General features: G+C 52.3%; 1 protein-coding gene across 1 annotated transcript; it reads left to right on the top strand.

The window, feature by feature from the left end:
- Positions 1-14,136: 14,136 nt before the first annotated feature.
- Positions 14,137-16,712, top strand: NAT16 (N-acetyltransferase 16 (putative)). The gene is made up of 4 exons (XM_077140191.1): positions 14,137-14,232; positions 14,323-14,538; positions 15,303-15,527; positions 16,140-16,712. The coding sequence occupies exons 1-4, from the start codon at positions 14,137-14,139 to the stop codon at positions 16,710-16,712; spliced, it is 1,110 nt and encodes a 369-aa protein (XP_076996306.1).
- The last annotated feature ends 4,512 nt before the right edge of the window (positions 16,713-21,224 follow it).

The raw sequence follows: 21,224 nt of genomic DNA, 5'->3' as shown, positions 1-21,224 counted from the left end.
ACCAAGAATTCTTTATCCAGCAAAATTGTCCTTCAAAAATGAGGGAGAAATTAAAACATTTTCAGACAAAAAAATCACTGAGAGAATTTGTGACCAAGAGACCAGCTCCACAAGAAATACTAAAGGGAGCACTAGAGACAGATACGAAAAGACAGAAGAGAGAGGTGTGGAGAAGAGTGTAGAAAGGAAGACTATGAGTAAAGGTAAAAAGAAGGAAAATTAGATATGATGTATAAAATCCAGAAGGCAAAATAGCAGAAGAAAGTACTACCCATGCAGTAATAACACTAAATGTTAATGGATTAAACTCCCCAATCAAAAGACATAGACTGGCAGAATGGATTAAAAAACAAGACTCATCTATATGCTGTCTCTACTCAAAGGACATGAGAGTGAGGACATAACAGACATTCGTACACCAATGTTTATAGCAGCATTATTTATAATTACCAAGAGATGGAAACAGCCAAAATGTCCATCAATAGACAGGTGGCTAAACAAACTGTGGCATGTACATACAATGGAATATTATGCAGCTGTAAGACAGAATAAAGTTCTGAAGTATGTAACAACATGGATGGACCTTAAGGACATTATGTTGAGTGTGATTAGCCAAAAACAAAAGGACAAATACTGTATGGTCTCACTGATATGAACTGATATTAGTGAATAAGCTTGGAACATTTCATTGGTAACAGAGACCATCAGGACATAGAAATAGGGTAAGATATTGGGTAACTGGAGCTGAAGGGATACAGATTGTGCAACAGGACTGAATATAAAAACTCAGAAATGGACAGCACAACACTACCTAACTGTAATACAATTATGTCAAAACACTGAATGAAGCTGAATGTGAGAACGATAGAGGAAGGAGGGCTGGGGGCATAAATGAAATCACGAAGAAAGATAGACGATAAAGATTGAGATGGTATAATCTAGAAATGCCTAGAGTGTATAATGATAATGACTAAATGTACAAATTTAAAAATGTTTCTGCATGAGGAGGAACAAAGGAATGTCATTACTGCAGGGTGCTGAAAATAGATGGTAATTAATATTTTAAAATTTCAACTTATGTGTGAGACTAAATCAAAAAGTGTTTATTTGGTACAAAATTTATATTTTGACTAGTGCATCTCCTAATGTAACTTATGTAGATAGTTGGTTGAACAACATAAGTGCATGGAACCTTGAGTAGGACATTAGATTTTATTGGTTTGTCCAGAGTGATGCCCCAATGAACTCCAGAGTGATTTCATCAGTGAATGGAAAAGTATTTGCCAAGTCCCTTTCGGGGAATGGTGAGAATGGGGGAAAATTTAACCTCCCCAAGTTGAATTCTTGATATTCTCACAAGCAGTGTGGACAACCAAAGCTATACGCTGAGCCCCCAGTCTTGGGGTTTGTTCACAGGAAACTTAACCCCACAAAGGATAGGTCAAGCCTACTTTAAATTAGGCCTAAGAGTCACCCCCAAGAGAACCTCTTTTGTTGCTCAGATGTGGCCTCTCTCTCCAGCCAACACAACAAGCAAACTCACTACTCTCCCCCCTGTCTACGTGGGACATGACTCCCAGGGGTATGGAACTTCCTGGCAACGTGGGACAGAAATCCTAGAATAAGCTGAGACCCAGCATCAAGGGATTGAGAAAACCTTCTCGACCAAAAGGGGGAAGAGCGAAATAAGACAAAGTGTCAATGGCTGAGAGATTCCAAACAGAGTCGAGAGGTTATCCTGGAGGTTATTCTTACGCATTAAGTAGATATCACCTTGTTATCCAAGATGTAATGGAGAGGCTGGAGGGAACTGCCTGAAAATGTAGAGCTGTGTTCCAGTAGCCATGTTTCTTGAAGATGATTGTATAATGATACAACTTTCACAATATAACTGTGTGATTATGAAAACCTTGTGTCTGATGCTCCTTTGATCTACCTTGTCAACAGATGAGTAGAACATATGGAAAAAAATAAATAATAGGGGGAACAAATGTTAAAATATATTCAGTTTGAAATGCTAGTGATCAGTGAAAGGGAGGGGTAAGGGGTATCATATGTAAAATTGTTTTTTCTTTTTCTACTTTTGTTTTATTTTTCTGTTGTCTTTTTATTTCTTTTTCTGAATTGATGTAATGTTCTAAGAAATGATCATGATGATGAATATGGAACTATGGGATGATATTGTGAATTACTGATTATATATGTAGAGCAGGATGAGCATATATTAAGGATGTTTGCGTTTCTTTCTTGTAATTTTTTTTAATTAATTAAAATTATTAAAAAATAAAAATAAAAATAAATCAATAATAGGGGGAACAAATGTCAAAATAAATTTAGTAGATTGAAATGCTAGTGGTCAATGAAAATGAGGGGTAAGGGGTACGGTATGTATGAATTTTTTCTGTTTTCTTTTTATTTCTGTTTCTGAATTGATGCAAATGTTCTAAGAAATGATCATGATGATGAATATACAACTATGTGATAAAAAAAGAATGCTCATATTGTATGTTGATTAGTTTTATTAATAAAAATTAAAAAGAAAAAGAAAAAGAAAAAATTTCGATTTTCAAGAGTTTGCGCATTCACAGTTAGTCCATATTTGCTAAGTGTTATAATGTTTGTCTTTTCATTTCTGGCCCATTTCACTCAACACACTGTCCTCAAGGTCCATTCACCCCGTTGGTTGCCTCACAACTTCAGTCCTTCTTGCTGGGCCTAGTTCTTAATGGTTAGACGGAGACCAGTTCTTTGTCAGGTGGCCCTCTCCGCAGAGCTGAGCATCCTCGAGAGCTAGTGGCAAGTTCTGGCAGAGAGAAAGAGTCCAAGACACAAGCTTCAGTCTCTTACTACATCATCTTGGAAGTGTCATGAGTACCATCACTTCTGCCATGTACTACAGTTGGCCCAGACCAACCCTGGTACAGCGTGGGAGGGGACAACACAAGGACATAACTGACCGCCAGGAGGTGGGGTCATTGGGGTCCATCTTGGAGATTGGCTACCACATCAGCCAAGTGTCCTGTCTAGATTTGAGTACTGATTCAGAGGAACAAATAATAATTATTTATTTATTTTTTAATTTTTAAAAAATATTTTTATTGACAAAGCAACATACAGACACAAACATTCTTAACATATGAACATTCCATACTTGGTGCCTGTTCTAGTTTGCTAGCTGCCAGAATGCAATATACCAGAATCGGAACGGCTTTTAAAAGGGAGAATTTAATACGATGCTAGTTTATAGTTCTAAGGCCAAGAAAATGTCCAATTAAAACAAGTCTATAGATATGTCCAATCAAAGGCATCCAGGAAAAGATACCTTGGTTCAAGAAGGCCAGTGAAGTTCAGGGTTTCTCAAGTGAGAAGGCATGTGGCGAACACAGTCACGGTTTCTCTCTCAGCTGGAAGGGCACATGGCGAACACAACATCGTCTGCTAGCTTTCTCTCCTGGCTTCCGGTTTCATGAAGTTCCCTGGGAGGCGTTTTCCTTCATCTCCAAAGGTCATTGGCTGGTGGACACTGCTTTGTGGTGCTGCAGCATTCTCTGCTCTCTCCTAATCTCCCATTCTCCAAAATGTTTCCTCTTTTATAGGACTCCAGTAAACCAATCAAGACCCACCCAAGTGGGTGGAGACATGTCGTCACCTAATCCAGTTTAACAACCACTCTTGACTAAATCACATCATCCAGGGAGATGATCCAATCACAGTTTCAAACATACAGTATTGAACACAGATTATTCTCCTTTTATGAAACGGGATTTGATTAAAGCATGGCTTTTCTAGGGGGCATACTTCCTTTCAAACCAACACAGTGTTCAATCAGTGGCTCACAATATCACCACATAGTTGTATATTCATAACCATGATTATTTCTTAGAATATTTGCATCATTCCAGAAAAAGAAATAAAAAGAAAAAACTCATACATACCATACCCCTTACCCCTCCCTCTCATTGACCAACAAATAATAGTTTAAAAAGACATTTATGATACAAGTCGATACCTGAACACTTGTTTGCTATCTGACAAGATCAAAGAATTATTGTTCACTATTTTAGATGTAAAAATGATCTTGTAGTTATATTTTAAAAAAATAAAAGAGAAAAGAAAGAGTACTTAACCTTTAGAGGTAAACAAAGATTTTGCCAATGGAATGATATGACGTCTAGAATTTATTATAAAATAGTGGGTAGTAACTTGCAGATCAGACAAAGCAATACCGGTCAAGAGTTGAGAACTGTTGAAGTTGATGGTGGGTTTGAAACAGCCCCAGGTTAGTCTCCTCAGATTTTTCCTTTGAGCTTGTTTATCAGACTGACATAACCTGAGCATGTGTAGAAACCCAGACTGGCGACCTTACATGACCTCCGAGACCCCAGGCAAATCTAATAAGAGAAGTCCTTCAACAAGGAAAATCGGTGGGAAACCAGCCCTTACCTCTTACGGGCAAATCTATGCCTGGCCAATCAAAGCATGCCAACACCCACCTCCTGTCTCCATAAAATCTCCCTTCGTCCTCGCAGAGGGAGGCAGATTTGAGCCTTGCCTCCTCTCTCCTCGCTGGTTGACCTCACAATAAAGCTCTTTGTTTTCTCAACATTCCAATGTAGGAGGTGCAGGGGTAGTTCAGTGGTAGAATTCTCGCCTGCCATGCGGGAGATCCGGGTTCAATTCTTGGCCCGTGCACTTCCCCCTGCAAAAAAAAAAAAAAAATCCACAAATGGTGCTGCAATAACAGGACAGTCATACAGAAAAAGAATGAAATGTGAACCCTACCATACAACAAAAAAGAAGAATCCCAATGTCATTGAATTGGCTCCTGTGTGCATCAGGCAGCGAGTAATTGCTTGGTAACAGTTCATGGAACATCATTCTCTTGACTTTTTTGTACATTAGTTATCCTCTAGAATAAAAAAAAAAAACATGGCTTTTTTTGTAAAATTTTTATTACATGGCTTAGCTGGCTTTTTTTTGTTGTTTAACTTTCTTCGTTGTATAGTATAACATATATACAAACCCAAAGAAAGTACAAAAGCACTTTTCCACAAGCAGTTACAGGACAGATCCCAGAGTTTGTCATGGGCTCCCATACCATCCTCTCAGATTTTTACTTCTAGCTACTCCAGGATGTAGGAGTCAAGAAGGGATAAATATTTTTTTTTATCATCACAATCAATTTTTTTTTCTTTTTTGTGAAAAGTAACATATATCCAAAAACCAATAAATTTCAAAGCACAGCACAACAATGAATTATAGAACAGATTTCAGAGTATGGTATGAGTCACAATTTCACAATTTTAGGTTTTATATATTGCTCTTAGGTGTTCTTTAGGATTGGCTGGAATGGTTTTGGTTGTGGTTTGGCAAGTTATGGTAGGTAGCAATGTCTAACTGAAGCTTGCGTTAGAGTGACCTCCAGAGTAGCCTCTCGACTCTATTTGAATTCTCTCAGCCACTGATACTTTATTAGCCACACTTCTTTCCCCCCTTTTGGTCAGGATGGCATTGTTGATGGTGCCAGGGCTGGACTCATCCCAGGAGTCATCTCCCACACTGCCAGGGAGACTTTCACCCCTGGATGTCATGTTTCATGTAAGGAGGAGAGCAATGATTTCACTTGCAGAGTTGGGCTTAAAGAGAGTGAGGCCGCATCTGAGCAACGAAACAGGTTGCTCAGTAACTTTTAGGCATACCTATAGGTAGTCCAATAAGCGTCACAAGAGTAAACCTCAAGATCAAGGGCTTGACCTCTGGATTTGAATGTCCCTAATGTTGGACCCAGTATCAGGGGTTTCCCTGATGGTAAAGTTTAATGGTTCCATATTCTTTCTCCCATCCCTCAAGGGACTTTGCCAATATTTTTTGATTATCTGCTTAATATATTCTAGGATGTATCCAGGCTTTGCATTAAGCTATACAGGATCAAAGACCCTCATTCTTATTCTGTACTCCTTGTGTTTCAATTGTTCAAATGAGCTATCCGGGTGGGTTGTTGACTTGTTTTTAATGGCCTGCCAGATTGGACTCATTGAGAACAGAAGTGGAGTCAATCAGGAACATAGGAAATGACACCACTGCTTGCTGAATTAATGAATGGGCGTTATTCCAAGTGACCATCACCTGGAGAGAGGAACCTATTGGTCAGAGGAAAGATGTGAAATTTCAGATACTTAGAGCCAGGAGTCACACCTGACCTTTAGACAGGTGGTATGAAGCCAGGCTGCAGCTCGGTTTGGGGTTTTACCTCAACCAACAGGGAGGCCTTAGACAAATGATTAGTCTGGTTTCATTTTCCTCCACTGCAGAAGTAGATTGCATTCATTCATTCATTCATTCATTTGTTCATCCATTCATAACACACTTATTGAGCATATACCATGGGCAAAGAACTGAACTAAGTACTAGAGGTATAAAGATAACTCTGATTCCATCCCTGTTCTAAAGCACATTGTTCTAGTTTGCTAGCTACCAGAATGCAATAGACCAGAAACGGGATGGCTTTTAAAGAGGGGAATTTAATAAGTTGCTAGTTTACAGTTCTAAGGCCAAGAAAATGTCCCAATTACACATCTATAGAAATGTCCAATCAAAGGCATCCAGGAAAAGATACCTTGGTCCAAGAAGGCTGATGAAGTTCAGAGTTTCTCTCCCAGCTGGAAGGGCATATGGCAAACACGGCGTCATCTGCTAGCTTTCTCTCCTGGCTTCCTGTTTCGTGAAGCTCCCCAGGAGGCGTTTTCCTTATTCACTTCCAAAGGTCGCTGGCTGGTGGACTCTCTGCTTCGTGGTGCTGCAGCATTCTCTGCTCTCTCTGAATCTCCTCATTTTCCAAAATGTTTCCTCTTTTATAGGACTCCAGAAACCAATCAAGACCCACCCAAATGGGTGGAGACATGCCTCCAGCTAATCCAGTTTAACGACCACTCTTGATCAAATCACATCTCCAGGGAGATGATCTAATTACAGTCTCAAGCACACAATACTGAATAGGAATTAGAAGAAACGGCTGCCTTTACAAAATGGGATTACGATTAAAAATGGCTTTTCTAGGGTACATATATCATTTCAAACCAGCACACACATGGTCAAATCCAACGGTTTCCCACCTTTCTACTCAAGTCACACATTGAGATTCAGGAAGCTCCCAAAGGTGTGTCTAGAGTTTGACAGTCCTGGCTGCAGAATAAACAAGGAGGCTTCTGATTATTCCTGGAAAAACTGTAATTCATCCCATTTGAGAATTGCTGCTCCAGTTGGCTAAATAACAATACCTACGGTAAATTGAATTTCTATGCTGGGCTCAGCACTTTACATCCATTATCTTATTTGATCTTTCCTGGAAGTTAGGTCTGATGCCCTCTTTACAGATGAGGAAACCACAACTTGGTGAGTCACCAGTGAATGTGTGGCCACTAAAATCTCTGCCTTCTGGAAAGATTTTAGGATTCCTTTAAGTGCTATGATTCTAAGTAAGGCTTTTAGGTTCTCTCTGGCTGTGACTTTGGGCCAGTCACTCTCCCCTGTGAATTTTGATCCCCTTCATCTGCAAAATGAACTAGTTGTGAAGACTGGATGACATAAAGCATATGAAGTGTCCAGCTCAGGTCCCAGGAAGCACTTCCTCATCTATTATCTCCCTGCCGTGATGTGCCATACATACCTGGAGAGAGCCTGGGAGGTCAAGACTTGACTCATAGTTGGGAGAATTGTCCAACTAGAAGAGTCAGTGGATTAGGAGAGTCTAATAAGAGGTTGTGGGGGAGAGCAGAGGACTCAGTCTTGGACTCCCAGCTGGAAAGCTGGAGGGGGAGAAAAGAAATCAGACAGAAGGACACTCAAAACCAAAACTCTGGAAGAGAAAGTCTTGGTCACTGGGATCCTGAGTTGTAGAAATGATCAGGAAGTCAGAGCTGGAGATTCAAGGCGGCCCATTGTAGGAGAGGGGTGAAGGGGTGGGGAAGCATTGCTGCAGAGGACAGGCCAAGGGGCATCACCAGGGAGTAATCCTGCCAACCTGAAGACAGTAAGGCATACCTGGCCCAGACAGAGTGGTGAAAAACACAAGCCAGCATCTTAGGTAAAAGCCAAACTCTCAGGACCCAAAGGCAAGTTTACAAACAGATTTGATAAAATTCAGCATTAATAATGCAGTCTGGCATTTATTTAGGGCTCTATCATTTTCAACATACTTTCTCATGGCTTATCTTTTTAAACCCTCACTGTATGTCTGTAGGGCAGCAAAACCTAAGTTGCAGCTGAAGTCGTGAAACCTCTTGGAATCCACTTTCTTCATTTGTAAAATGATTAGTCAACCCCACCCATTCACCCTATAATGGTGTGAGGACCAAGCCAAAGTGGTTTGTAAATATTCTAGATGGTTCTGAGGCTCATGCCTTGTCACCATGAGGAGTGGGTGCAGGGTGGCCCTGGAACCCAGACCTGCAAAGCCAAGGGTCCCTGTTCTCAGCCAGTGAGAACACTTCACCCTCCACCCAGTTTTTGCTGATTTGCAAGCATAGTGACATAGCAACTCCTGCCCCCTGCATCCTCTGAGCACTGATGGGTGCTGAAAGCCACTTGTTTTATCTTTCTGGGAGGTGTCAAACAGCTGATTAAATTCCTCCTTTAACTCCCCCCACCCCACCCCACCCCCCATGTCCTCAGGGCAGTCAGGACAGAGAGATCCTGAGTAGGGTGAAATTAGAAAGAGAAGGCTTCCAATTGGCCCCCATGAGTGGTATGGAAACAGACTAATGGTGACATCTTGCTTCGGAGTGGCCAGGACATGAGTGAATTGGAACTTTAGGGAACTTTTCATTCTGATTGGCTGGGGGTACTGAAAGAGGGTGAGTGTTGGACCAATCAAAGAAGTTCTGGTGGCAGAAAAAGGCTTCTGGTGAAAGGATGAGATCAGAATACGATTGCATCTCCCTGGGACCACTAGTGACTTTCATTTTTCTCTTGAACACCTTTAGCTTTTGAAGTGCTTTCCCACAATTGAGTTTACTCCCTGTTAACCGCAGCTTTGTGAGACTGTTAACAGTTTCAAAACCCCCAAATAGGAGAAATCCTATGAAAAGAGGTTGAGTGACTTGTCCATTACTTTTTTGGCCTACCTGGGCTGGAATTCCTATCTCTACTCTCATCCCTTTAATCCTGGTAGGGTTCGAGAATAGGAGCCTCCGTTTTATCACATTAGCGTAAGAGGGTCAGTTTACCAAGTTTTGGAATTATCGCTTTGGAAAGGACAAAAATGGAATAAGATATGGTAGAGAGAAACTTTGGTGGGAAGAAAGGAGCATGAGAGCTGGGCAAACCCTGGAGGGAGACAAGGGCAGGCCTCACGGTCCACAGACCTTAACCATTCCCTCCACCTATAGGGCAACTTTACTGGTGCTGATGCCCTCAGGTTGTTCAATTCCCCGGGCTCCTTGCTAGGATGCCCTGCAGGTCTCATCTCACCTCAGAGGTAGGGGAGGAAGCCCTTCAGAAGGCAGGACCCCAGGTCACCAGCTCTTAAGGGTCAGGGTCGGTTCCACCCAGTGAAGCCTCCCCTGGCTTCCCCTCTTTCTCCCATCCTTCCCTCCACCCACCCGTCAGCAGGGGGTGCCCAGCCGGTGGGGTGCAGCTTCTCTGGCATATGCAGAGGTCTGCGTGGGTATGCTCAGGTGCACGCGGGTGTGCCTGGGGGTGTCTATCCCCCCATACCCCAGCTTCCCTGCAGGGCTCTGGTGGCCTGAAGGACGGGGAGATAGCCGGGTGAGTGTGCGCTGAGAGGGCCCCTGCACCCCAGGGCGAGGCTGTTCTGCCCCCGCTCCCGCCCCCACCCGTCCCGGGAGTGGTGGGCAAGACTGCGCTGTCTTTTGCCTTCCTGCTCTGCTCTTTTCGGCCTCTCTGTTCCTCCCCTTCGGTGTCCCTTCCCTTCTCAGCCCTCTCCGGTTTCCGATCTCCTCTGTCAGTTGTTCTGTGCGGGTCACCCCGGGGCACGGACTCACAGTCCCCTTTGCAGCCGCTCTATCTTATCTGGTGGCCAGAGGGAAGGGATAACTTTGACGAGGGCATCCCCTGAAGAGGAGGGTATCGCGGGGTGGGAGGGCGGGGGGGATTCCCAGATCGAGACACAAGTCTCCCCGGTCCCCGCTCCGGCTCCCCAGCCGGGACCAGGGGTCGGAGTCTCGCCGGGACCGCGTGAAGGCCACCCGCCGCGCCGCCCCCCCCACAAGCCTCCCGCCCCCAGCCGCCAGCCCGACCCGAGTCCGCTCCAGATCCGCCCCGGGTTTCCTCGGCGTCGCCGGGGTCTCCGCCCCTCCGAGCCCCACGCCCCGCGCGAACCCCGAAGCCGGAGCCCGCGGGCCGAACCCGGCCACGGCGCAGACCCAGGCTCCGCATCCCAGCTCCGAGTCGGGACCCGCGGGCGCGGCGGGGCCCCCCGCACAGCATCCGCGTTTCACCCAAGGGGCTCCGAGGCGACTCCCTCCCTGTCAGCGCGGGCCGGCGGCGCTCCGCTTCCAGCACCCCGGCTCCCGCTCGGGCTCCCGCGAGGTAGGGGGGCGCGGGGCCGGGGGCTGGGGGGCGCGTGCTCCTGCCGGGAGGGCTGGGGCGGCGCAGGGCCACGCGCCGCGGGAGGGAGACTCCGGCTGAGCCCCCTACGGCCCAAGCTCTCGCGGCCGGGTGACCTACATAACCGGGACCGAGTCTTGGCCGCAGGTGTCCAGCCGCGCTCTCCTGGCACCCTCATCACCCTCCCCCCCCGCCACCATTTCGCTCCCACCTGTCCCCCTCGCAATCTCCCTCCTGCCCGCTCCCTTTCTGATCCCCCCCCACCCCGATCACCACCGCTGCGGAGGGAAGACCCTCACCGGGGAGACAGACCGCGCGGGCCACCCCCTCCTGCAGGACTGGGACCCTCTGGGCACCCCCTTCCCCCGCTCCTGCGCCTGCCTCCGGGGCAGCCTCTGTCCCAGGGGCCTTCCAGCCCACCCCACTCCATCGGGCGCCCCCCCACCCCCACCCCGGCTCTGTTCTCGACGTGTTCCCTTCCACCCGCCTTCCGGGTGTCCCCTCCCCCTGACCCCCCTCCTACCGGGCACACCAGGGAGAAGGGGGTGTGTCACGCTGCTTTCTATTTATGGTCCCCCTGGGGGGGTGCAGGCTAGGATTTTTTTTTTTTTTTTTTGGCATCTGCTGGGCCCAGAGTCACGAGGTGTCATGTCTGTGACTGGCTGTCGCCGCGTCCCGGCACTCCCGCTGTCCCATCTCCTCCGGCCCCGCATCTCGCGTCCGCCTTTGTCTCCATTCCGCCTGCGTCCGTCCCGGTCCTTTCAGCTCTCGTCCCTGCGCGCTTTGTGTAGCTGCCGACTCTTTGTCCCCGCCTCTCCGCGGCCCTCCCCCCTCCCCTCTACCCAACCCCCCCCCCAACCCCCCCCCCCCCCCCCCCCCGCCAGCTGCAAGAAGCCGGCGGCCTCCCAGGCATCATCGATATCTCAGGTGTGCGAGAAGCGCAGGGAGTGGGCATCGTGGGGGTGGGGCGGGGGGCAGTCTCCCAGCATGCCTAGCGATGGCTCCAATCATTCCCCCTTGAGTGATCATTCATTCATATTTATGAGATTGAGAGAATGGACGCAAGAATGTCCAGGGATGCAGCCCCTCTTCCTGGAGTCCGGTCCGGAAGATGCCTGGGCTACCCCTCCCGCGGTGTCCAGGAGGCCCAAGGGCTGCCTCTGCCTGCACGCCTGTGGGAGTTAAAGTTCCGAGGAGCCAGACTGGAGGGCACTGTGCTGGAGGCCGCGAAGAAGTGGCCAGAGTATGGAGCGAGGGTTACGGGGCCAGCCCATAGCTTCAGCTTGCCCTGGAACCCCTGACCTTCCTTGTTCTGCCCCCATCTCCCCCAGAGTCTAAGGACCTTGGAACCTGAGCTTATGTCCCCCAAAAGGGAAACAGGAGTAGAAGAGTGCTTGGGAAGAAAAGGTGTGATAGAGCTGGCAAATTCTTCCTTCTTTGTCACCCTGGAACCACCTCCCCCCATGCAAAGAATCTTATCTGAGACGTAGAAACACCCTTTAGAAATAGCCCCCCTTCCTGAAATCAAAGCAGGGGAACTGGAGTAGAATGTCTTGAATTAGTGGGATGCTTTCCAGTCTGCTGGCTGCTCTACCCCTTTGGGGACAGGGAGGAGTTACTGAAGTCATCACCGAATTGTGGGCTGAATTTTCTCGGGACCGGCGGGCAGCCGGTGAAGTTCCATGGGCATGCCTTTGGGAGCCAAAAGCTCACTTGCTAATGTCTGGAACCCACTATCTCTAGAGCCTGGTACAGGAGTCTGGTGGCCTGGAGGCTGGTCCCAGGCCTGTGGGCCTGTGTCCTGGCATAGGGACCACTGACGTTGTGGGGAGGGCAGTGGGGGCTTCTCCAACATTTCCTTCTCTGCTGCTGAGTCACCTTAGCCCACCTGGGACCTTGGACTCCTGACAAGGACCAGGTGTTCCTGTCCTTGCTCCTCAGACTGGGTTTGGAGATGCAGATCCACCAAAAAGTGGCCTCCCCTACTGGCCTGGGAACCAGGACAATTTAATTTTTAGTCTAGCTCTTCTCAAGCTATGTCACCTTGGGCAAGGTTCTTAACCTCCTTGGGCCTCAATTTTCTCTCTATGAAAGGAATGGGTTGAACCTGAGGGTATCTAATGCCCCTGGCAGGGGCTCTAAAATCCTCTGAGCCTGCGCTTCCCACTGTGTCCTGAGGATGCTGGCCAGAGGCAGCATCCTGAATGATGTCTTAGCGTCTCCTAGGTGATGCCTTAGCATAGGAATGAGACTGAAAAGAAAGAGTTGGAGCTCTTGTTTTGATGCTTTGTTACAGCAAATGCTGTGTTTACTTAATTTAACGGAAATTAAAACCATCCCCACCCCACCCCACACCTTTGGTGCCTCTACTGCTAAGCCCCCCAAATTTAAGTAGTGTTCTTGTAAAAGAAAAAACAAAAAGTCCAACTAAGTTAATATTACCCACACAGAGTATTTGGTGTGTGTGTACCCTGGAGTGGTGGCTAATGAGGCTGTATTTAGTTTCTGTGGGGAAAGCATTATGATTGGGTGAGAGGGGAGTTTATTTGAATGGTTGATTTGGTTGGTTTGGGAAGTCTGGATAAATAGAAACTCTTTCTTTGGCCCTGTCTTTGGGCAAGAAAAAATAAAAGAGCTAGAAGTCCAAGGGGGCCCAGATCCATAGGGAAATGAACCCAAAAAAGGAATGGGAAAGGCAGAGAAAATCTGAGTGGGCGATGGGGCAAGAATGAAAGGAGGAGATTAAAAAGGAACAGCAGGTGGAAACAGGCTAGATGGGAGAGGAGCTTGGGGGATCTTGGTGAACATTTTATTTCCTACGGCTCCAACAGAACCCCCTTGAGGCCCCCTTTTCAAAAATGTCACCTAACCTTGGAGAGAAGCCCACATTTCCCTCCTGGGAAGAGGGGAACAGATTCAAGCAGGAAGGGGAGGTTTTGATGGGCCCAGGGGGAAAGGCCTGGACCTTTTTAAAGGAGCTGCCCATCTGTCACTCCTGTGGCTCCTGCTTGTGGGTGGGTGGCAGGGAGGTGGAGGGGTGCTGGGGCAGTGACATGAGGAGACCTGGAATGGTAAGTGGCAGGGACAGGAGGGGGGGGCTCTTCCTGGGGAAACTTCTTGTAGGGGAGGGGTGGTAATCACAGTTCCTTTCTCCTGCTGTCCTTGCAGAGGTCCTGCAGAAATGGGGAAGTGGTGTCCTTGAGGGGGTATCTCCATTTTTTTTACTTTCCTTCCAAGGATCTTCTCTCCTTTGAGTTGCTGGGAACTGACTGAGCTTGTCTCTAGCTTGAGAGGTTCCTGGGCCTGTTGGGGGAACATTCTGGTGGGAGTAGAGCGGCCCAGGGTTGGAAACTCTGGGAAGTGGCCAGAGGAAGGAGGGGTCTCTCTCACCTGGGTAGTAACTTGGGAGATTAATTTTGGGGGGGAGGTGGCTGGGGGCCCTTCATTCCCGGGGTTTGAGCCCCAAGCAGAAGAGAAGGAGTCGTGTGTAGGGAAGGGTTGTGTATAGGGGCCAGATGTGGAAACGGGGGGCTCTGATCCGCGTGCTGCTTCTCTCTTTTCTGCACAGCAATGAAGCTGGAAGCCGGCAGTGGCGTCGCCACCTCCCCAATCCCTAAGCCAGAAACGGAGGCTGCGCGGGACGCAGAGCTGAGCTCGCAGACCCCGGCGCGGGGGTCGGGGGCCAGGGCCGGGTCTGGATCGGAGCTCGAGACGGAGGCCGAGCCGCTGGAGGGCGAGTCAGGGACTGAGACCAAGACCGAGTCTCTGGGGGCCAAGGCCAGGTCCAGGTCGCGGCCCGAGGCTGAGGCTGAAACGCTGGATTTCGTGGTGGCCACGGAACGGGAGTTTGAGGAGGTGCTGGCCATCTCGGGGGGCATCTACGGCGGCCTCGACTACCTTCCCAGCCGCTACCACAGCTGGCTGCGAGAGCCCGACCGCACGGTGGTGCTGGCCAAGCGCAACGGAGGAGTGGTGAGAGCCCGGCCGGGGCCAGGCGGAGGGCGGAGCCACGTTTGGGCGCGAGGGTCTTAGCGAGGAGAAGGGCGAGCCTCTCCGCCAGCCCTCGGCCCCATGGCGGAGGAAGGACCCTGCTTTGGGACCCAAGAATAGGGCGTGCGGATCCAGGGACCGAGTAGGTGAGAGTGGGTGGGGGGCGCCGGAGAGCTGCGGGTTTCAGGACCCATGCGAGGAGTTTCCGGGGACAGGAGCCCCCAAGGCCGGGAGCAGACCATGTGTTTGGGGTTGGGCAGGAGATGCGAGTAGCTAGGGGGCGGCCAAGACCCTTAAGCAGAGGGAACTCTAGCACCAAAACGTCCCGATGGGGGTGGGGATGGGGGGACAAGCACCAGCTCCGAGGTGGCTCTAGGGCGGGGCCAACCAGGGAGCGGGCCGCGGTCACGGTGGGGCGCAGTAACAAGGGAGCGCGGCCAGCTCCTGGGGGCGGGGCCAAGGCGAGGGGGCGGGGCGAGGCCGGAGTGGGGGAGGGACTTGGCGCGCGCGCTGAGCTGGAGCGTCTTAAGAGGTGGAAGAGATCCCGGCGAGGGACCGTTCTGCCGACCCTGCAGCCCGAGACCCCCGTGCACAGGAGCGCTCCCCGGGCCCGTCCGGGGCTGGCCTGGTGCCTGGGGTGGTGACGACGGAGCGCTCGGCCTGCGGGAAGAGGCGAGCCCTGCGAGCCCAGAACCCCGGCCGGGGCGGAGGCGGGCAGGGGGCCCCCTAACGGCCTCGGTCCGCAGATCGCGCTGGAGTCGGTGCACGTGATCGACGCCGGAGAGACGGCGCTGGTGGAGGGGCTGCGCGTGGCGCCCTGGGAGCGCGGCAAGGGCGTGGCCGGGCTGCTGCAGCGCTTCTGCTCGCAGCTGGTCAAGCGGCAGCACCCGGGGGTCAAGGTGGCACGACTCACCCGGGACGACCATCTGGGCCCCCGGGAGCTGAAGAAATACCGCCTGATCACCAAGCAGGTGAGAAGGACTTGGGAGCGCCTATGGCCGGGCCTCTCCCAGCGGGCGCGCGGGGCTTTCTCTCCGGAGAGGCTCCCCGGGAGTGGAGGGGCCCATGAGCTCCGCGCAGAGGCTCGCGGTCCTTCCCCTTCTGCTCCCGAACCCCAGTCCTCAGCCCTTGCTACTGCAGGGGGGCTGGAGAGCCCACGCGTCCCGGTTTCTCTGACCCTGGCTGCCTCACATCGATCCCGCCTCTTCCGAGGGCCAAGCGTCCGAACCTCAGTCTTTGGCTCTCCCGCCTCTGCCACCCCACCACCGAACTGCCTGCTCCCTTCGCTCCCACCCCCCTCGGAGACCCAGGTGCCCATAGTCCCGGTTCCCTGGCTCCTCCATACTGCTCCCACCTCTCCTTGGAGATCCAGGCACTCGGACCCCTTGTCCCTGCGCCCCCCTTGCGTCCCTAGGGGACCCAGACTTTCTCATACCCTACTCCGCCCCGGCCCCACACAGGTTGGTGCTCCCCGGGGCCCAGTGGGAGCTCGTGGGTGCGAATGTGGGCCAGAAGATGCCGAGAGGCGCCGGGCGCACCAGCCCTTCCGCCGCCCGCCCGGCGCTCACTCGTACCCCCCGCAGGGCGTCCTTTTGGTCCGATTCAACGCGTCGGCGCTGCTGGCGGGGCTGGGCGCGCGGCTGGCGGCGCTCCGGGCCTCCGGCACCTTCTCGCCGCTGCCCACCGAGGCCGTATCCGAGGCGGGCGGCGACGTGGCGCGCCTCCTGCTGTCGCCCTCCGTGCAGCGCGACGTGCTTCCGGGCGGGACCATCATCCAGGACTGGCAGCCCTACCGGCCGAGCGAGAGCAACCTGCGCCTGCTGGCGGCCAAGGGCCTGGAGTGGCGCGTGGATAGCCGCGTGCGCCCGCGCGTGCTCACACTGTGCACGCGCCCCTTCCCCATCCCGCACGGCGGCGACGGCACGTGGCGCTACCTTAACATCGACGCCTTCGGCAGCGATGGTCCGCAGGTGCAGAGCCAGCTGCTGTGGCACCTCCAGCGTCAGGCCCCGCGTCTGGCCGGCCTCAACGTCATGTGCCAGCTCTTCCTGGCTCCCCAGCTGTGGCCACAGCTGGCCGACTTCTGTCAGGCCGGTCTGGGGCTCGAGCTGGTCAAGGGTTATACTGAACAGTACCTGCTGGAGGCAGACATCTGAGGCCTCCACTCCCAGCCGGGTGAGAAAAAGCACTTTAGGACCGCCGGCTTGGACAGGTCCCCAGCCAACCCCGCCTGGGCCAAGCTCTGCACCCCCGCACCCCACCAGCGTCCCCTCCTTTCCCACCCCATTCTTGGCTCAGCTCGGCTCTGACTCGTTTCGGGAGCTGGTGTCCACTTCCTTGCCTTTAGCCCTGTCCTCTCTGCCTGTCTTCTTGCCTCTGGCTTCCCCAGCAGCCCATTGCCACGCCTGGACTGCCAGATTTGGAGAAGATCCTGGCGCTGCTATTGTCCACCCTCTCCCAGTTGCCGGCCAAAGAGCAGCTTCCTTCCCTGGCTTCAGAGCCTCTCCCCACGCGTTGTCCAGGCCTAGGAGTGAACACAGCCCTTACTGGCTTCTCCTCACCTTTCCCTCCTCCTTTTTTGTGGGGGGGAGTGGGCAAAAGCAAGTGCAAGGCCAGCACAGCCCTGGAGCTCACCCACTCAATAAAGGTCACCTTTCTTCCTCCCGCCCTTTCTAAAGCCTCAGAGCCTGCCTAGCAGCCCTCTCCTCCCGGCCCCTGCAGCCTCCTGTGCCTTGGAACCTGCAGCCCCACCCCTTCCTGTCTCCCCATCTCCTCCTCTCTGCCCGTCCCCAACCCTTAGCTCCTACATGCTCCCTTCCCCTTGGTCTCCAGCCCTGTTTGCAATATGGAAAGAGACCCTGTAAATGAAATCTATGTGCAATCTCTTCCATCTTCCATCCTGCTTCCTTTTATGCGCTGGTGATGCACCTTCCAGAGACTGCCCCTCTGCCTGGGATTTCCCACAACGTTGCCCGGCATTGCTAATCCACAGCCCCTCTCCCCCATCCCCCAATTCAGTGGGGTTCTAATGGCAAATTCAGTGTCGTGGAGGGCGGGTCCCTCAGCCTGAGGTAGGGGCTGTCTCCTGGTTCCAATCAGGCTGCCTTCTGGTGTGCCTGGAACCCCAGCCCCAGATATTTTTGGACATTTCTCCCCTTCCTTGGAGTCCTTTCTGCTTTTTGAACTTTAGGAGTCTTCTATTTAAAATGCAAGTAGTAATAGCTGCATTTGCACAACGCAGTCTCCTACCTTGGATTCTGCCCCCCACCTACTGCACAGGGAGGAAAGAGGCTCAGAAAGATCAAAGTGACTTCTAAGTTGTACAAAGTAGCTGGGGTCCTTGAAGGGACTGGAACCTGGATGTTCCAAGCCCAGAGCATGTTCCAGAGCCTCACTCTGGGTGACCATATCAGCTTGAACTTCTTGTTGGACAATGGCCAGTTACTAGGGATTCGTTGACAGCGAGCACGGTGCTGGCAAGGTCTGGGATGCATGAAGTGTGCAGAAGAGGGCGCCAGGAGGTGGGAAAAGGTAGGCAAAGGAACAGCCACCGCTTCACCACTTCCCCCAGTTCCGTGTGCTCTGCCTTTACTGCCTTCTGCGCCTGGTCGTGCTGCCACCCTCCCTGTCCCTTGGACCATGCTGTATCGCAATAAAACGAACCCTTCGCTCACCCTGTGTCTATTTCATTTGTCATTGGGGAAGGATGAGATGCGGCATCCTTCCCTCTTCCTTGGCAGTCGTATTAGAGAGGATCACAAAGCCCCATGGCAAAGGAGCTAATGACTTCCTCTGGGTGGGGAAGAGGGGGAGGCGGGGGGGGGGGGGGGGGGGGGGAGAGGGGAAGGCCTCTGGAAGCCCCCACCCCCACTCCAGCCAAGCGGCAGAAAAGAGCGGTTGCTCAGATCTGAGGCTGCTCCCCAAATCCTGAGGACTCTTCCACTCTCCCAAGTTCCCTTTGCATCCAAGACCACCTTCCCTCCGCCTTGGGATCCCAGCTTTCGACTCGTCCAGGGCCAGCTGCGCTCTTTTACCGCAGTTCCCGGGTGGGCACCGCGCGGGGCGGAGCGCGGTGGAACTGGCGGGGAACAGATGAGGGAGCCTGGACACCGTCCCCCCCCACCCGGGGAGCCGAGCTCCGGAAAGGCCGAGGCTGCGCTCCCGAAAAGTACCACGCGGGGGCGCCAGAACGTGTGCGGACGCGGGCGAGGCAGCGCAAGGTGGTTTCCGTCCGTGCGAGCGTGTCCAGGGGCGCCTTTGTGTGTCTGCGTTCTGCCTATGTGTGTACGAGGCGGGGGGGGGGGTGCGCAGGGGGGGATGCATTCGGGACAACGTTCCGGGAGCACCCCAGAAACAGGCACCCCAAGTGTCTTTTTGATGAGGCCGATGCTTGATACGCTTACTGTGTACGTGTGGATGCAACGGGTGGCAACTTGTGAGAATCGTCGCGCGTGCACGGCGCAGCCTGTGAGTCCCTGGAACCGCGTCTTGGATTTTTGAAGTCGCATTCCTTGAGAATTTGACCCCCTCCCACCCCTCCGTGAAAGGCATGAGGGTTCCCAAGCCCCATTGCCCTGGCCACGTTGTGGGCCACTCTGCCAGGCTAGGTGTGACATTGTGTTTGTGTAAGTGGGTGTGTCTCAGAATTTCAGTGTAACTCTATGATAGTGTGTTGCGTGTGCGTGACAGCTGGACGTTGGAGGGGGCTGGTTCAGGATTACGGAAGTACACAATCCTCTTTCTCTCCTTAGTTTGGGGACACCACCTTCCAGGGGCGTGTGTGTGTTTTCCTCTCACAGTCTCTTCTCTCTCAGCTGTCTCTCATTGTGTCTCTCTCCATCTCTGTCTCTCTCCCTCCCTTTCTTGGTGACTCATCTCTGCAGCGTTGCCCTCCTCCGGCTTGCTGGGTCTCCCCTCCCCCACTCAGGAGTGGGAGAGGGTCTGAGAGAATGGGACCCCAGGACTGAAAACCAGGGTAAGCTCCCTCTTCTTGTCACCTAGCCTGTCTTCCAGTCCACCAGCCGCCCCCAGTCCTCTCCCAAGCCCTCTTGCCAGGGTTCCCTGTGGGTCTGGGGTGGGCAGGGGGCTAACTAATGGGGCCATTTTTAGGGGGACCTGCATCACCGTCTTTAATTTCCAAGTGGAGACCCCTACCCCTCTCATAAAGTGCCCCCTCCCTGCCTGTCCCCCGCCCCAGCACTGACGCAATGAAAGGCTGCAGAGGTGAGTCACCCGTGTGGGTGGGGGGGCCGGTGAGCTGCGGGGGCCCAAGCCCCTGCCCTCTCTTTCTCTCCCAGCCCTTCTCAAGGAAAAGACCCAGGGTTCTGCCCCCCTCCCTGGGTTTTTCCAAATCTTTAGCTCAGATCGCTGCTCCACTGGCCCCCAGCTTCTACCCCACCTGGAAAGTGGGGGAGATTCAGAAAAAAAGGCAGAGACGTGGATTCATGCAAACAACTCAGAGCAAACGTGAGGAGTCCCCTCCAGGTCCCCATGTCAGCTGCTTTTGCCAGATCTGACTCTCCATTTCTCTCTCTTTCCTCTTTTCCTCCATCCCAAGAACCTGCCCCAGTCCAGCTCTTTCCCAGAAGCCCCCAGAGGCAGCAGGGTATGAAGGACAGGGCACATCCCATGGATGGAGGTGGGGGTGGGTGACTGAGCGGACCGGCTAGGGCAGTGGGATGGAGAGCGACAGCAGCAGCCCTAGGCAGGCATGAGGGGGCAAGATTCAGACTGGAATCACCAAGCCTATGGCCCTTGGTGCCCCGACTCCCATCAGACTCCCACTTTCCTTCCTCCCACGATGACTGAGGCTCTTGGGATGTCCCTTTATGGGAAGCTCCCCTGGGCCTCCAGGCTTGGGTGGAGGGAGGGGTGGGGTGGGGGGTTGGGGAAGAATGGAGGAATGGGGTAAGTCTCTGGAGACAAGGGGTTAGGACCTGGAACTTGGGGCTGCTTGAATACTGAGATCTAGAGACAGCAGTGACTCTGAGGTGGAGGGCAGGGGGAGAAGGGGCCATGAAATATCAAAGGCACCCTGAGGTACACAGAACACCAGTATATCCCAGCAGGCATGGAATAATTCAGAGAAACGCACAAAGACACATCAAAGGAGGGACACCGAGATATACGCACACGCACTCGTACTATTGACATACCAAGCCAGGCACATTTTTTGGATACACCAGCAGATGCCAAGGACTGGGCACATTCCCAAACTCCTAGCCACACAGGTATGTAGGCACTCAGATGGGACTAGGACAGATTCGTACACATACTGGCACACGGACATTTGGCAAAAACACAGCCACGCAGCCGGGAAGAGGTGATGGCACATTTAACTTGGAAACATTACCCTGCCCGTGGGCTCTCTGAGGAATTAAATACACAACTGGTTTTCCCTCTAATTTCCTTTCCCCATCCCCTATCTCTTAATCTCTGTATATACACAAACACAAATGCACACGCATGTACACGCACACAGACCGGCACATGGGCACAGATGAGCCCAGACGTGCACGGTGTCTCTGGGTGCCGACCTCTCTCATTTGGTCTCTGTCTCTTAGCCCCCATCAACCTCTCTGTCCCCCTTGGCTCCCTCCTCCCTCCCCCCTCCTTCTCTCTTGGATGGCTTCCCCTCCCCCTCTCCAGATGTCTGAGCCATCTCTCTC

This window comes from Tamandua tetradactyla, chromosome 23 (assembly GCF_023851605.1).
Source record: "Tamandua tetradactyla isolate mTamTet1 chromosome 23, mTamTet1.pri, whole genome shotgun sequence".
Taxonomy (NCBI): domain Eukaryota; kingdom Metazoa; phylum Chordata; class Mammalia; order Pilosa; family Myrmecophagidae; genus Tamandua; species Tamandua tetradactyla.
The sequence above is the reverse complement of the archived record's forward strand: the minus strand, read 5'-3'. Positions and strand labels throughout refer to the sequence as shown.